The 15,305-nt window shown below is 55.4% G+C and overlaps 1 protein-coding gene across 1 annotated transcript in view; it reads right to left on the bottom strand.

Annotated features, from left to right (window-relative positions):
• CDH23 (cadherin related 23) overlaps positions 1–15,305 on the bottom strand; it is a 394,117-nt gene that overhangs the window by 340,314 nt on the left and 38,498 nt on the right. The window contains exons 2-3 of the mRNA XM_059397665.1: positions 11,188–11,259; positions 4,712–4,789 (exon numbers count right to left, since the gene is read on the bottom strand). Of these exons, the coding sequence (XP_059253648.1) occupies positions 4,712–4,789; positions 11,188–11,254 (145 nt within the window). The 5' untranslated portion in view covers positions 11,255–11,259. The remainder of the gene's footprint in view (positions 1–4,711; positions 4,790–11,187; positions 11,260–15,305) is intronic.

The following is a 15,305-nucleotide window of genomic DNA, read 5'->3' as shown; positions in this document are numbered from 1 at the left end:
TTTGAAAGTGGAGCCAACAGAGTTTGCTGATGTACGCTGAGGGAGAAAGGGAAGGCACCGGACAACCCCGAGTTTCTAGCCTGAGCAATCCAGGGTGGGGGTGGGATGCAGGGGCAACTGAGACGGGCAAGCCTGCAGGGGAAGTGGGGTCTGGGGGAAGGGCAGGAGTCTGGCCCAGGTGCACTGAGGCTGGGAGCCCTTCCGACACCCAGGTAGAAATGCTGAGCACAGAGGTGGGCATGCAAGTCTGGAACGTCTTCTGGGAGGAGGCCCAGGAAGGAAACAGAAGGTTCTGAATTACCAGCATACAGAAAGGACCTGAAGCCATGAGACCAGAGGAGATGGCCATAGGGCTAGAACATGGGAAAGGCATACAGAGCTGGGCTGGGGGCCCTGCAGCGCTCAGAGAGGCAGGAGGCGCATTGGAGGCTAAGGAACAGCCGGAGAGCTGATGCCTGGAAGAGAAGACCGATTGCCGGAAGGCCAGAGGTCTGAGAATTGAGGACTGGCTTGAGCCACCTGGAGATCATTGGTGACATTGATGTGGCCATACTGGTGAGTGTCTTGAGTGGATTCAGGAGGTCACCTGGAGACAGCATCAGGAAGCATCCATCCCTCATCCTAAAGGTACCATGTGGCCATTCACTGCTGACAGCTGGGGCCACCATGGGGGCGAGGCCACCAGCCCAAGCAGGCATGGAGTCCTTGACCTGCCCTCACTCTGCCCCTCCCAGGATGGCTCGGCTGCCAGTGACAGATAGTCACATCTGCAGCAAGACACACAGGGACAAGGGGGCCCTGAATGTTAACAGGCTGGGGGCCGCGGGAGGAACAGAGCTACCTAATGACTTCATTTGGCTCCTGTCTTCCCTGGCTGGGAGATGGTCCTCAAAAAGAACATCAGGCAGAGGGAATTGGAACTGGAAATGGGTGAGGAGATAGAGCGACATGATGTGTAAGCCTCCGCAAGAGATCTGGGATGGCCAAGCTGCGCCCTCCCACTCCGCTCCCCATATGCTCCGCTCCCCATACTGTGGGCTGGGCCTGAGGCGGGCACGTAGAGAATGGAAAGGCTCAGAAGGTTTGTGCTGAATCCCAGTCGCAGTCTCCAGCCCGAGAGAGAACATTCACAGAAACTGCAAACCCAAAGAGCCTGCAGGTAACTCTACCCCGATTCTTTTTTTTTTTTTTAATATTTTATTTATTTATTTGACAGAGAGAGATCACAAGTAGGCAGCGAGGCAGGCAGAGAGAGAGAGGAGGAAGCAGGCTCCCTGCTGAGCAGAGAGCCCGATGCGGAACTCGATCCCAGGACCCTGAGATCATGACCTGAGCCGAAGGCAGCGGCTTAACCCACTGAGCCACCCAGGCGCCCTCTACCCCGATTCTTAAAAGGAATCTGAAGACACGTTAGTTAAAACACTGTACGCTACCCCCAAGCACTCAATAAAACATAGTTATTATAATAATATGTATTATACATATATAGTACATCATGTGTTATTATTATTAATTTGTAAGGCTCCAGTGGTCTGAATCAGGCTCAATGGGTGGGAGTTCCAGGGACAGATTTCAGATTAATACTGGGAAGAATTTTTCATCCCCAAAACTGTCCCACAGCCCGTGTCTTACTGGGATCACGAGCTCCCCATCATCATGCATAAGCAGAAGCCAGATAATCAGCCCCAGAGCTGCCCACAGCTCTGACCTCCACTTTCAGACTGGCTTGGGCTCCACCTCCAAGTCACTGGTATTGACCAGGCCGCTAGACCCAGTTCCTCTCTGCACTTGTCTGTCCCCACCGCAAAGCTGTGGCTGGCAGGACAGCTCAACCAGTCATCCTTGGGCCACACATAGGCCTTCCTTGCAGTAACAAAACACTCCAGGTATGGAATCCAAAGAGGGGGCCCTCCCATCCCCATTTTACAGGCTGGAACACTGGCGTTCAGAAAGCAAAGGGCCAGTGAGAGCCAAGCCTCCAGGTCAAGTCTCTGGGCCGCCCTGTTCCACATAGCAAGCAGAGGTCCAGCCCCTTGGACAAGCTGTTTCAACCCCTATCCTCGCCCTGGCCTCTGCCGGTCCGAGGTCTGCACCTGCCCCAACCACGTGGGTCCACATCAACCTCTGAATGCCCTCTCATTGGTGAGATGGAAGGTAAGGCCCATAGAGGGACAGCGTTGTGCCCAATACCACACAGTGAGGAGCAAAAACTGAATTCATGCCTTTCAAGCCAGAGCTTGCTGCCTGATCTTGATGCCAAAGGAAAGGAGGAACTAGGAGGGTAAGAGCCAGCTCAGCACCAGCCCCTGCCCAGAGAGAGGAACTGAGCCGTCTTCCAGCTCACTGAGCTCTCTCTCATTCCTACGGTCCCCCAGAGCCAAGGATCAATCCCCATTGCACCAGACGGACGCCCCTGCTGGGACTGCCGGGCGCAGCCTTAATGGGGCCGTGTCCTAGCAGTTATTCCTGGAAGCCGATCGATGCTAGCATTTGCAGAAGACAATCAAGAACCAGAGCCAAAGGTAGCTAGAGCAGGGCCTGCTGGAGGACTCCCTGCGGTGGGGGCATGGGCCTAGGGCCCATAACTATCAGCACTGGCCGACCTCTATCCTCCCCACCCCCCACCTTTCCAGCCCTCAGGCCTCTGTGAACCCCAGACTTGGAGCTGGGCAGGCTCACAGCTGGGGTGGATGGAGCCAGCACCGCTGACCTGAAGCGGCCTTCCCCTGGTCCATTAGTGGCTCGGCCACACCTCTGCCTCAATGGCCCACCTGTCCCTAATGTATTCCCTCCACCACAGATGGGGTCAAAACAGACCCTTCTGAAAGTCAGCTGTAGGAAACAGTGTGGGAAGGAAGGAAAGGGAGCCCTTTGGGACTCTGCTTGAGGCCCACCACCTCCCCAGATTCTCTCCTGCTCCCTCCTGCCTCTGCTCTGTCTCCAGAGGGATGCCCCTTCCTCCTTCAATCCTCTACCGGGACTTACTCAGACATCCAGCCCGGCCCCCATCAGCCTGACATTGACTTGTTTATGCCCTCATCGAATTCCTATCTGGAAGCACAGCGGCCAGGCCTAGCACAGAGGGTGCATGCCCTCTACGTCTGATAAACTGAGGAAGCCCCTAATGATGACGAAGGCTGCTAACATCCCTTCCTTTTCTGAGCCACACAAACCAGACACCTGCCCTCCTCTCTCGGCACTGACCCCATGCTAGGCCTAGGTGTGGGGAGAAACCCCAGATGAATCCAGAAGCCCACAAACAGGTCCTGACACAACCCCAGGGGGAGAAAATAGCTCAGCAGCACCCCCAAGGGACTTCTAGGTATGCTCCCCACCCCCCACCAGGAGGAGAGTAAGCCTGTGGAAGAACATTCCAGAGAGACAGGTAGCTTCCTTCTGGGAGGACCCTTTAAATACCTACATCCACAAATCCAGTCTTTCAGTGTTGATCCAAGGGGGCAGCTAGTCACCAGAAAAACTGTCACATTCCACAGAGTCCCCCCCCCCACCCCAACCCACCATGGGCCCTAGAAATGAAATGGCCCTGGGCGGTGGGGACAATCCCCACAATAGTCAGAAACACACCTGCTATGCCCTGTCCCCACCTGGAAAAAAGCTTCCATCAGGAAGACTGGAAGGAAAGGCATCTTCAGGGGCTGCTGTCATGCCCCCCAAACAGCAGGAGAGAGTCTGGGGCCTGCTAAGGCTCCCCTCTTCAAGCAGAGATTCTCTTTGAGGAATTTTGCATCTCCTCCATCACACAACTACATTTGATTTTAGATAAAAGAGTGTTTAAAAATGACCTACGTGTTCAATACCTTCACACCCCTCCCCCCTGCTTGCCATCCCACTTCATTTTCAAGGACAAGCGATGCTCCAGAAAGATACACCAGGCCTACCCCAGACATACCCTGCTTCTCGTGCACACCCCCACCCCCAGACCCGAGAGAGAGAAGCCGCAGATGACAGGCACTTTCCCTACAGTGACACCCACAAGAATGAAGACCGAGGAGGGAATGTGGCTGGAGGCGGGACCTTTCCAGGCCCCAATGTTTGCCAGTTTGCTCCCAGGAGCGAGAGTCTTCCCATCAGCATGGCGGCAAGATTGGTTTGTTCCGTGAACCACCATTTATTGAGACACTTCTGGTCCTCAGAGCCAAGCAGACGCCACAGGTCAGTGTGTGCCCATCTCCAGCCGCAGGTACAGAAGCCAGGCGCTCCGGAAGAGGAACGAGCGCCAAGCTGGGTCATGAAGTGACTCAAGCTGGGGTGGAAAGGGACGCTTGTGATCACCTCCTAAACAGCCCAATTTTTTCCCCTCATGACCAAAACAGGCGTCCTCAATGCAGAAAACTCAGTGATCACAGCCAAGTACAGAAGGCTACAACAAATTCTATGATGGCTGCCATCTTTAACATATCACAGAGAAGAGGAACGAGCCATTTGTAGAACAAAATGAGTGCAGGAGTAGAAGTCAAGCAACTTGGGCTCAATGTGACAAATCCTTGGACATTTCAAACTCCCCTGTGTTGGAAGGAGCAGCCCTAGAAGTACTGAGTGCCCCATCCCTGGGGACAACCAAGGAGAGGCCGTATGAACATCATGGAAGAGTCTCCAGTGATGGGTAGAACATGGTCTCCATCTCTAGGATCCCCTTCACTTGGGGGAGTGGAACCCACCCCACCGTCCAGTGGCGCCTGTGCCAACTCACCCACAGGCGTGTCCTCGCTGATCAGCAGGTACGTGTCAAAGAAGTGGTTGGTGAAGAAGGGCAGTCGGTTCACCTGGCCTGGAGGTCAGAGGACAAGAGCGTCAGTCAAGTACCCTCAGGCCAGCTTCTGGAAGGAGACACGGAGTGGGGGCCGCAGAGGGTGTGGAACCTGCATCCAGCGCCACAGCCACCTTCCTAGGACCCCCAGCGAGTCCCCGTCCGGCCTCGAGGTAAATGGGGAATAATGCGGGTGGGGAGGTCCTATGGTGAGCGAGACCACCAGCGCCATGCGGCTCTGGCACCCTGGGCACCACATGGAGACGTGCTGAAGCATGAAATACATGCAGGGCTGCAAAGACTTGAAAAAAAGACTATGAAAAAAATGGGTGTAAAATATCCCATTAACCTTCGATATGGATGACGTGTTGAAATGAAAATATTGCGGATATATTGGATGGAACTTATTATTAAAATGGGTTTCTTTTCTAATGCAGCTCCTAGAAAATTTCAAGTCACACACATGTCATATTCCCACCAGGCCGCATGGCAGCAGGTGGCGGGTGTGCGTGTCGAGGCCCCGGGCTGTGCCTCAGAGCAGGGCATGGCACTCAGGGGCTCTCAGCAGCCATCTGTCATGGGAAGGCGTAGCCAGCCCATCCCACGGGGTGTCACAAGAACTGCCACCTATGGGACCTTCTCCCTCCATCTTCGCAGGACAGCCAGGGCTATCCTCTCCCTATCTTACTGTTGGGGAGAACAAGGCTTGTAGGGGATCCGTAGTCACTGGCCCAGGGTCACATAGCAAATCAGTGGCCCAGGTCTTACAGAGCCCCCAGGTGTTCGGCCCCATACCACTCTGTGATGGCCTTGGGGTGAGGGCTGGGTCTGGAGGGAACTGGGGCCATACCGGTAGGAGCCCTTCATACCACAAGTCCTCCACGCGAGGCTTCCCCGAGGTCGGGTTTACCTGTCACCTGAGCCTCCTCTCAATGGTCTTCAGTAGTGTGGTATAATAGAAAATATATTTGGGGGGCACCTGGGTTAAGTCTCTGCCTTCAGCTCGGGTCATGATCTCAAGGTCCTGGGATCGAGCCCCGCATCAGGCTCTCTGCTCAGCAGGGAGACTGCTTCCCCCCTCTCTCTCTGCCTGCTTCTCTGCCTACTTGTGATCTCTATCTCTGTGTCAAATAAAATCTTTAAAAAATACATATATATATATATATATATATATATATATCTTTGTCCAAGTTCCTCGCACAGAACTCCAAAATGCCTTAGAATTTTCGGAGCAAGAGGAGTGTCTTTTGTCCTTTGTAGGGAGGCCCTTTTGAGCACAGCTGAGTTTACGCTAGTGAGGGGATCCAGGATGGGGCTGGTGGTGGCAGAAAGACCGACTAGATAGACAGTGGGTACTTTTAGCCCCAGCTGGACCTGCAGCGGGGGGAGGAGGCTAGAGATTTAAAAGATCAGAGAAGCTTCCAGGAGGTGAACATAGCCCCCTGCTGGGAGGGTGGGGCCCCCTGCTGGGAGGGTGGGGCCGCCCCTGAGCTGTACTCTTTGTTTAACCCAGTAAATGTAAGCAACATGCCTCCCTGAGTTTAGAGAGTCATTCCAGCTGATCCAACCTGAGGAGGGGTTGGAGGGAGGTGGTCAAAGGAACCCCTGACTTAGGACTGGTAGGTCAGAGCACAGGGGACCTGGGACCTGGGACTGACTGTGAAGTGGGGGTGATCTTGTAGGCCTGAACCCTTAACTCTGTATGATCTGACACTAACGCCAGATAGAGTCAGACTGAATGTAAGTCAGACACCCACTCAGTGTCTTGAGAATTGAAGGACTGGTTGTTGGTGTGGGAAGACACCTGGAAGTACGCAAGTGAGGAGGGCACTTCCTCTTCCACCCCTGCCAACCAGTGGGTAGCAGGTCTGGCTTGCACAGGGCTGACACTGTGCTGCCCTAAGCAGCTCCCGCTGGGTCCTCCAGGGACTTCCTCAACGGGCGCTCGACACAGCCCTCCCGTTCCCCATTTCTGCTGACCTGGGGCTCTCTCAGGGCCTGTGACTGCCTGGAGAACAGAGGCCAGCTCCCAGGAAGTGAGAAGGCTGGAGCCGAGGGAGAGCACTTGCCCCTCCCACCTGAGATGGTTCCTAGTGGGGGGTGGGGGGGTAGAGGGTGGCATCTTTTCTTCCTCCCCCTAAATCTGCTCAGAATGATGCCATTTCTGATCCCTCAAACATTCTGGCCTTAATCTCGCTTCCTGGCTAGGACTGCTGACTCTTCTGCCTTCACCAGTCCAAGTCCTAGTCATCTTTCAAGTTTCATCACAGATGCCTCTTCTTCCAAGAAGCCTTCTTTGATCGCCATTACTATAAACATGCACTCATATACATTCCTCCATCCTCATGCCAGGAATCTAGAACCCCTCACACATATAACAGCCTCAGAAAGAGGCCACTAATCAAGGGCCTTGTCTTTGTTTGGAACTTTGCTGTGCTTCCTTCTAGCTGTGTGATCTACCCATGCCTCAGTGTACTCAGGTGTAAAAGAGCAACAGTAAGACTTACTTCACAGTAGTCCCGAGGATTAAGTGAGATTACATACGTAAAGCACTTAGTGCCATGAGCCAGCACCGAGCCAGCATTGGAAAAAGGGTGGCTACTATTAATACTGGTATTAATGACAGGCTGCTTCAGATTGCAGCCCGTCATTACTTGGGCTCCGGTATGGGAAGCAAGCTGAACTCAGGGAGAAGGCTCAGGGGTGCCCAGAGAATACAGCGGTGGGCTTGGGCAGCTGGGGGAGGGAAACCAGCAAGGGAAAAAATCGCCTGCAGCAGCATTATTCACTTTAAGATTTTCTTTTACAGGACCTGCCAATAATCAGCTGCAGAGAGCCCTGCACGAGTAACTGGCAGGGCCTCGGGGACACGTATCCCCTGCACATACCGAGCAGGGCCAGCATTCTTAGAATAGTCCTGCTGCCTCCAGTGGCCCTGCGGCCCTGGGCGGCCAGGGCAGTGCCCAGAGACTGGGAGGGCTGGGGGGTGGGGAAAGGGGCTCATGGACAGGTTACTTGTTCTCTTAAAAACCACTGCCCAGGCACCGAGCTTCTGTCCTCCTGAGGCAAAACGGGTTTCTCAGGAGCTCTGAGACCTCTATCCAGGCTGGACTGTGAGTGGATACCCAAGGAGAGGAGGGGGTACAGGGGACTTCGGTGATGGAGAGTCCGGGCTTCCCATGCCCCCACACCTCACACACCTCGGTCCCCCATGAGCTTCCATCCAGTGCTTGCTCTGTCCTGGGGGCGTCTCCCTGCCTCCCCCAGCCACCCTCACTGATTGTTCCCTACACAGAAGAGAGGAGTCCACCAGCTCTGAAGATGGCAAACAATGCCCAGCACTGAGCTTCTCACCGCCACAGGCCTGAGGGGCGAAGGGAGCAGGGAGGCTCACAGAGAATAGCACTCGAGGAGCTGCTGCTGCTGCTGGATGAAGAAGATCCGGGGAGGGCACGGAGGAGGGCAGTGTCCTGGCCCGGGGCACCTGATCCCAGAATGACTGCCGCCAGACGCAGTGTGGAGATGCCAGGCCAGGGAGCACTGACTTTACTCAGGGTCATGGGACGGCGATTCCTCCTCGGGCTTGACGAGCACTGGGAAGTGGCAGAGCCTAGAAGCAGCTGGGCAAGGATCCAGCCCACACCTGCCTCCCCAGTTCTCTGATCACTGATGAGGGCAAGAGGCCTAGTGGCTCACACTGAGATCCATGTCGTGGGGAGCCCCCTGACAGGGAAGGAGCACTGGGCAGAGAGGACAAAGCTAGAGGCCTCCCGAGCTCCGTGACAGTCACTGCTGTGTGGCCTTGGTCAAATCTTTCTGTCCGGCCCCCATTTCCAAGCTTCAGGATAAAAGCCCCACAGGACCCTCCCATCCTGCAGCCCTGCCAGAGGTACCCTGTGCACTGTGTCACTGTCACAGTGGCCACAGTGCAGGCCCTCAGCATCCTGGGGGTCAGAAGCCTGACGTGTTGCTGTCGGGCCCGAGTGCTGGTAGCCCTACCATCAAGAGCCCCCCTGCCCCCTTCCTGGGAACCAACTGCAGGACCAGTGGGAGGCCCTGGGGCCAGACCACACGGGGATGGGGCAGGGCATACCGGCTCAGTCCTTCACTTCCTGCCTTCCCAACCGGCCCACAGACGCCGGGGAGAAGGAGGAGAAGCTTTAGCAGAGAGAACAGGACAGGCTGATAAGGGGGTTTGACAACCAGGGGGGTTAGTCTGTGAGACTGACCCATCGCTGACAGCCCGGGATGGGAGGAAAGATCCACTAAGGCTGTGGTTCAGGTGAAAGCAAAGCGGGGAGAGGTGATGGGGGATGGTCTGCGGGACGAGGGAAGGGTTAGGGGTCAGGGAGGGTGTTGGAGGGCAGGGTGCAAAGAGGGTGCTTCTCAGTCCCTAAGTCAGCCATGGTCTCATCGTACCAAAGGAATTAACACTGGCCACCTCAGACAGGGACGCGGAAGAGGGGACAGTACCCAGGAGTGAGAGAGAGAGAGCATGCCCCTCACATACACGCAAAGCTGACTAGCCCCCAAGCAGGGTGGTTTTGCCACAGAGTGGCTGGGTGGTCTCAGGCAACTTGCTTAACTTTCCTGTTTTCTGTGCCCCAGTTTGCTTCCCCCAGAGAAAGATACAGCTCATAATCAAAGAGCTAACACGTACGTAGGACCTAATATGTACCAGACGCTATTCTAAGGTCTTAATACGTGCATGAACCCAACCGATCATCCTGACAACTGAAGGAGGGGAGTCCTGTGCTCCTTCTGACTTTAGAGATAACAAAGCTGAAGGACAGAGTGGCTAAGACACTGCCCCAGGGAGGCCACTGGTGAACGGGGGCTGGAAACCAGGAGTCCTGGCCCCGTGCTGCTCCCTTGTGCCCGCCTGAGATGCACGAGCCGTGTTCCATCCCCAGGGCTCAGGAGGAAGCTGCCACCTCTGCTGAGAATACAGCTGAACTCTCGGCACCTGTTTTATTTTTACATCTGTATTTCTTCTTCACAGCAGGGGGAAGGGCATGTGCGTCCAAGGTCACAGAGACCCTGGGGAGACTGAGGAGAGTGTCCTGGCGTCTACCATACAGCAGAGCCAGAGGGTCAGAGTTGTCTCAGGTGTTCCCATGAAGACCTCCCCAAATGGGGCTCAGAGGGCAGGTGGGGGAGTGCTAACCCAGGGAAGATCAGAGACCCTGACTGAGGCTCAGCCACGCCCTGCTTTGCACAACCTTGGACCAGCTGTTTCTCCAGGTGTCCATTTCCCTGCAAAGTCTGCCCAGAGTTGAGAGAGGGTCTGAGAGCCCCTCTGGCTCTGCCCCGAGAGTCTGTGAGCCTACATTGTAATCCCAGGCTGCCTGGATGGGAGTGAGCTCCCCATCACAGAGGTACTCCAGCAGAGAGCCTTCCAAACTCAGGGACCAGGAGAGGGGACTTTCAGGGGACTGTCGGGCGGCCAGCGTGAGGCTGGCTCCCTCCAGAGACTCCCCAGCTCCTTGGAGTTGTCGAGGGAGCTGGCCTCACTCAGGAATGTGTTTGCCCACGTCACCAGGCACCCTGTGCCCACAGCTCCTCCCCGGGGACACCCTACCTCAGGAGACACTGGGCCAGCCATGCCTGCGGTCCTGGCCTCCCTTCAGTGCAGCCTAGAGCTGCTTTGCTCCTTGCCACCAGCTGTCTGGGAGCCAAGGGACAGGCACATGCCCGGGTCTTTTCTACGGGCACCGGAGTGGACACGCATCTGCCTACTGCAAGGGCAGGGGAAGGAGGGTGGGTCCCCCCACAAGGTCAAAAAGTTCCTCACCACCACGCTTTTGCTCAGGCTGTTCCCTCCTCTAGGATTTCCTTCCTCCTGCTCCCCTACTCTAAAACTACTTCTCAGGCTTCAAAGCAAGAAGAAACCTTTCCCTCCAGCTGGGTCCCTCCCAATGAGTCTTTTTCTCCTGCGGGGCTTCTCTGGAGCTGGGTCCATCCTTCAGTACCACTCTGCTCACCTGTAGTCTATGTGGTAAATCCTGGCTGTGTCTTCCTCCCCAGCTAGGCTCTGGGCAACTTGAGCATGACCCATTGTTTGCATGCCCCGGAGCCGGGCACCACAGACACACAGAGCATCATATGGCGGGTGCTCACACGATAGTTGGGAAACTGAAGAGAACTGAGGCCAGGCCCTGCATCCCACGAGGAGGGTTGATGGCACAGATGCCTCCTGCCCCGGGAGCTCACTCCTTCTAAGGCTCCTCCTTTTCCCTCTCAGGGAGGCTGGTATTTTCAGCCCTGGAAGTGCCGCAGCCACCGAGGCCACAGAGGGAAGTGTCTGCCCGCTCACACGCACAGCAAGGCAAGGTCTGCAGGCCCGGAGCAGCCCTCTCCCAGCCCCTGTCCCAGAGCACAGACCCCGTGGGGCAGGAAGGGCAGAGGATTGGACTTACCCCAGCATCCAGAGATCAGCACAAACAGCCAGGCCACGAGGCAGCTGGAGGCGGCGTGGCACCTCATGGCTCCTGGGGACACAAGAAAGGAGAAGGTGACAAGTCTGCTCTTGGAACTCCTCCCACACTCCCCTACCCCTGCAGCTCCAGGGAGATCTGGCCCGGGGAAGAGGAAAGGGAATCACCTCACATTGGGGTGGGGGGAGTGCACATGGGAAAGAAGACAGGGTCTGTGTCACTGGGTTTTGTCCTCATCCCAGGCTGGGTATGACACGGTGGCCTGGTCTGGTGGCAGGGGCATGGGGCTGTCAGAAATGCATGACTGAGGCATTCTCGGCTTGGTGGGAGGAGGGGTTTGTTGCCTTTGGGGCTCCAGGAATGACAGGTCTTGGTTGGTCTGGGGACAGGGATAGAAGATGGGCACTGAGCGGGATGTCTGGGGCCTAAGAGAAAGCCTGGCAGGCCCAATAGCCCAGATCCCCCAACCTAAGTGCCCAATGGGCATGTCTTTTCTCACTTTTTATATCCACCATCTTCTCTTAAAAAGTTGGATATGAGATGAGGAAGCAGGCCACTGTGTCCAGAGAGGCACAGAGGGGCTAAGTCATAGTACAGCAAGTCTGTAGAAAGCTGAAGCCAGACTTGTGGTGGCTCAGAGGGAAGCTCCAGTGAGATCTGGGGTCCAGCCCCCAGAGGCTCAGCAAGGCGAGATCCCACCTCTAAGGGTGTTGGGGAAGGAGACTGTGCTTCCCACCACAGCAGTGCCCCTGGTCCTCCGGCCCCTCCTCACCCTCGTAACAGCTCAGGGACGGGCCTCCCAGAGACCAGCCGTGACACCGGGGGGAAGGGAGGCCCACACTTCTCAGCTGGGAACCCCCGCTTCTCTCTAAAATGTCAGCCCTATTAGTGCAGGGACACAGCCCACACACCTCTGTGTCCCCTCAGGGCCTCGCCAAGAGCCTGCACATCATCCTCTGGTTTAACCATTTGCTCAGAGACCCCCGGCTCATGGGGGCCCAGGTCAGAATCGGGACCCAAGTTGACCTGCCACCTCCCTTGTGGATAAGCAATCAGGAAAGACATTGGGAGGTGAAGGAAACTAAAGGGAAGGGATTTTTAGAGAGACTTCCTCCTCTCGGCATGATCTAGGGGCAAGAGATTCCAGAAGAGACACAAGGTCAGAGCCCATCATTCCAGACCCAGAAAGGCCCTTGTCAGCCTGGGCCCCGCGAGTGGCCCATGACATAACTGGGTAGAGGTTCCTGACACACACAACCAGCGATGGCCCGTGATTCCCTTTTGGTTCCCTTCTAACATTGTACTTAAAATGTCCTGATTACTAGGCATGAAACAGCAATTTGAAGAATTAAAAGATTCTATGATGCACTTAAATAATGAAAGATGACCCCCCCCCTTCATGCATTCCTATATTTCCACCCCCTTGAGCTTTGGGACATTAAAAGCCCATCACAGAGGTACCAACCAATATGTTACAGGGGCAAGACCGGGAATATCAAAGAGGGAGAAGCCAGATGGATGGGGAAGATGGCCCCTGAGAAGCCACGGGCTCTGTCCAAAAGTGGCAGCCACTGTCGTGTTCCAGCCAAGAGGGAATGTGGACCCAGCATAGCCGGGCCTTCTGATTTTTCTTCATGAAAAACTGGCAACGTAGCTTTTTATATGGATTTGGTTTTTTAAACGTTGGTAAATAATTGCCCTTCCATGGCCCTGTCTGGATGTGTCTGCTGACCAGAGTGGTCAGGCACGCATCCCAGTGGGCCCTCCTCCGCACCCGAGCAAACACGTTCACACTGCACACACGTATGGAGCAGCACGCCTATACAATCATGGAGGGTGTCTCTACACAAAAGAAACTTGCTTTTCTCACATTACAGTCTTTCATGGATGACCCCCCAGGTCAGCGCTACTCCATCGACACCCTTCTCTCTAGGAGCAAAATCATAGTTCAGAGTGTGGCTGTGGAAGAAGAGACAAGAGCATCCCTAAGCTGGAGCATTTGGGCGTTTCCGGGGTCCCACCACCACAGGCAACACCACCATGGCCCACCCTCCGCATGTCATTGTTTGGGGCCTCTGGCTGCCCTTGAACGTGGCTCTCCAGCTGCAGCATCCCTGGGCTGATTAGCTCCAACACCGAGAATGTACGTAAACCTTTATTAGACACCACCATATCACCTTCTAGAAAGGCGGTGACAATGCCTGCTCCCTCCAGGCGTAGGAGAGGGCCTCTGTGCCCACCTGGAAGTGATCCCTCTCTTAAATGGCTGCCAATCGGTTGCATGAAAAATGGTATGGTATTGTTGCTTTCATTTGCATTTCCCTAACTACTAGTGAGGTTGAGCACGGTGCCTTTTGCTAAATGTTCAAACCACTTTCCATCTGTTATCCTGTGTTTGCCTAGCGTCTCCCGCAAAGAAGCTAGCCAGCACTGCTAGCATTATCCCTGATTTACAAGTGGAGAAACCAAGGCACACAGCAATTAAGTGACAATCTGACATCTCCCGGTGAGTGAGTGTCTTTAAAAAAAAAACAAACAAACCCCAGCCCTCTGCCTTTCTAAACCAGATGTTATAAGAATTAAACAACATCTGCCAAGAATATCATCCCCAAAGAGCTGGGGAGGGCGGCCATCCTGGGGCTGCAGGAAGTGTGCCATGGAAGGAAGGAAGGAAGGAAGGAAGAAAATGAACACTTACTAGGGCCAACTCGCCCAGACCAGAGATTTTCAGATGTATCCTTTTATTCAATCCTCCCAAATGTCTCTGTAACATAGATACTCGTGTCCCCATTTTGCAGAGGAGGCAATGAAAGCTCCAAGAGGTCCCCCTAAGGCGGGCCCTGGCTCCCTCACACCCTGCTGCTGTCCCCCATCCCCCGCACACTGCCCACCCCATTTCCTAGCAGAGAAAAGGGAAGGCACGGCCCTTCCCTCAGGAGGCCATTACACAACACAATGGACACGGGATTCATGTCTGCAAAGAGGTGTGCACACGTGTGCGACACACACACATGCAAAATGCATCTCACTTCCACAGCGCTGGCTCAGGCTGACACCACCAGGCATGTCTGCTTCGCCTTTGGAGGCCATCACGGTGCCTCGCTGCCTCTCTTCCGTGGGTCGATGGCAGCCAAACACAGCGCTGCATCTGCGGGGATGGCGGGGCCACCACCAAGACAGTGTGAAGCAGCACCAAGGTGCGTCCATGCTGACTCCATCCTGAGCTTGGGGCAGGGCAGCCTAGACAGAAGAGCGATGGGGGGCACAGGCTCCAAAGGGTGATGCGGAGTAGCCAGGCAAAGGAGGGTCCATCCTGCCGCTGAGTTCCCCCCGAGCTCCCTGGTCTTGCTCTTCCTCTGGCCCCTTTGGCGACGGGAAGGAAAGTGAGGCCCAGAGAGAGAGGCTAATGGCCGTGGGAAGCAGCCCAGAGGCCCCAACCTCCAGCCCAGGTACTGTAATGGAGGCAGCATGGCATGCCCTTGACACTGGGGCTGTAAAGGGGCACGCGTCCCCTGGGAGAGCCTGACCTCACCTGTCCTGTGCACCAGCCCTCCCACCTCCCACCCAGCACGGCTGCAGGGGCCTCCTCCATCATGTGAGGCCGTACTGCCCTCAGGGGAGGCCTGAGCTCCTACCAATCTTCATCAGTCCCCACTGGGCCAGGAAACAAACACCCAGTCTTTTGTGCTGGGCTTCCTCTCTAGGCCTGGGATAAGTGCCAGAGACAGGCCCCCAGAGATATGAGCAGAGTCTCGGCCGGCTACCCATCCCCCCAAATCTTTCAGGTGCCTGGCTTAAAGCCCATCCTTGCAGAAAGACTTCCAGAAACGTCTCAAACGTACCCACCACCAAGAAGACATGGAACCAGGTCCCACAGCCCTCAATTCTCCACATCCTCTTTCAAACTAAGCCCTATACCCAGCACTGCAGGAGGATAAAGGACCATGAGAATGGTGGGAAACATACACTAGGTGTCAAATAAGTGATCGAGACTGTTGCTGCTTGGGACCATCAGAAAAAAAGTGCTGAACCTTGCAGGGGAGGTGAGATGGGCTGCACAAATTTCAAGGTGTCACAGTGCTGACATTCACGGAGCACGG

This window comes from Mustela nigripes, chromosome 4 (assembly GCF_022355385.1).
Source record: "Mustela nigripes isolate SB6536 chromosome 4, MUSNIG.SB6536, whole genome shotgun sequence".
Taxonomy (NCBI): Eukaryota; Metazoa; Chordata; class Mammalia; order Carnivora; family Mustelidae; genus Mustela; species Mustela nigripes.
The sequence above is the reverse complement of the archived record's forward strand: the minus strand, read 5'-3'. Positions and strand labels throughout refer to the sequence as shown.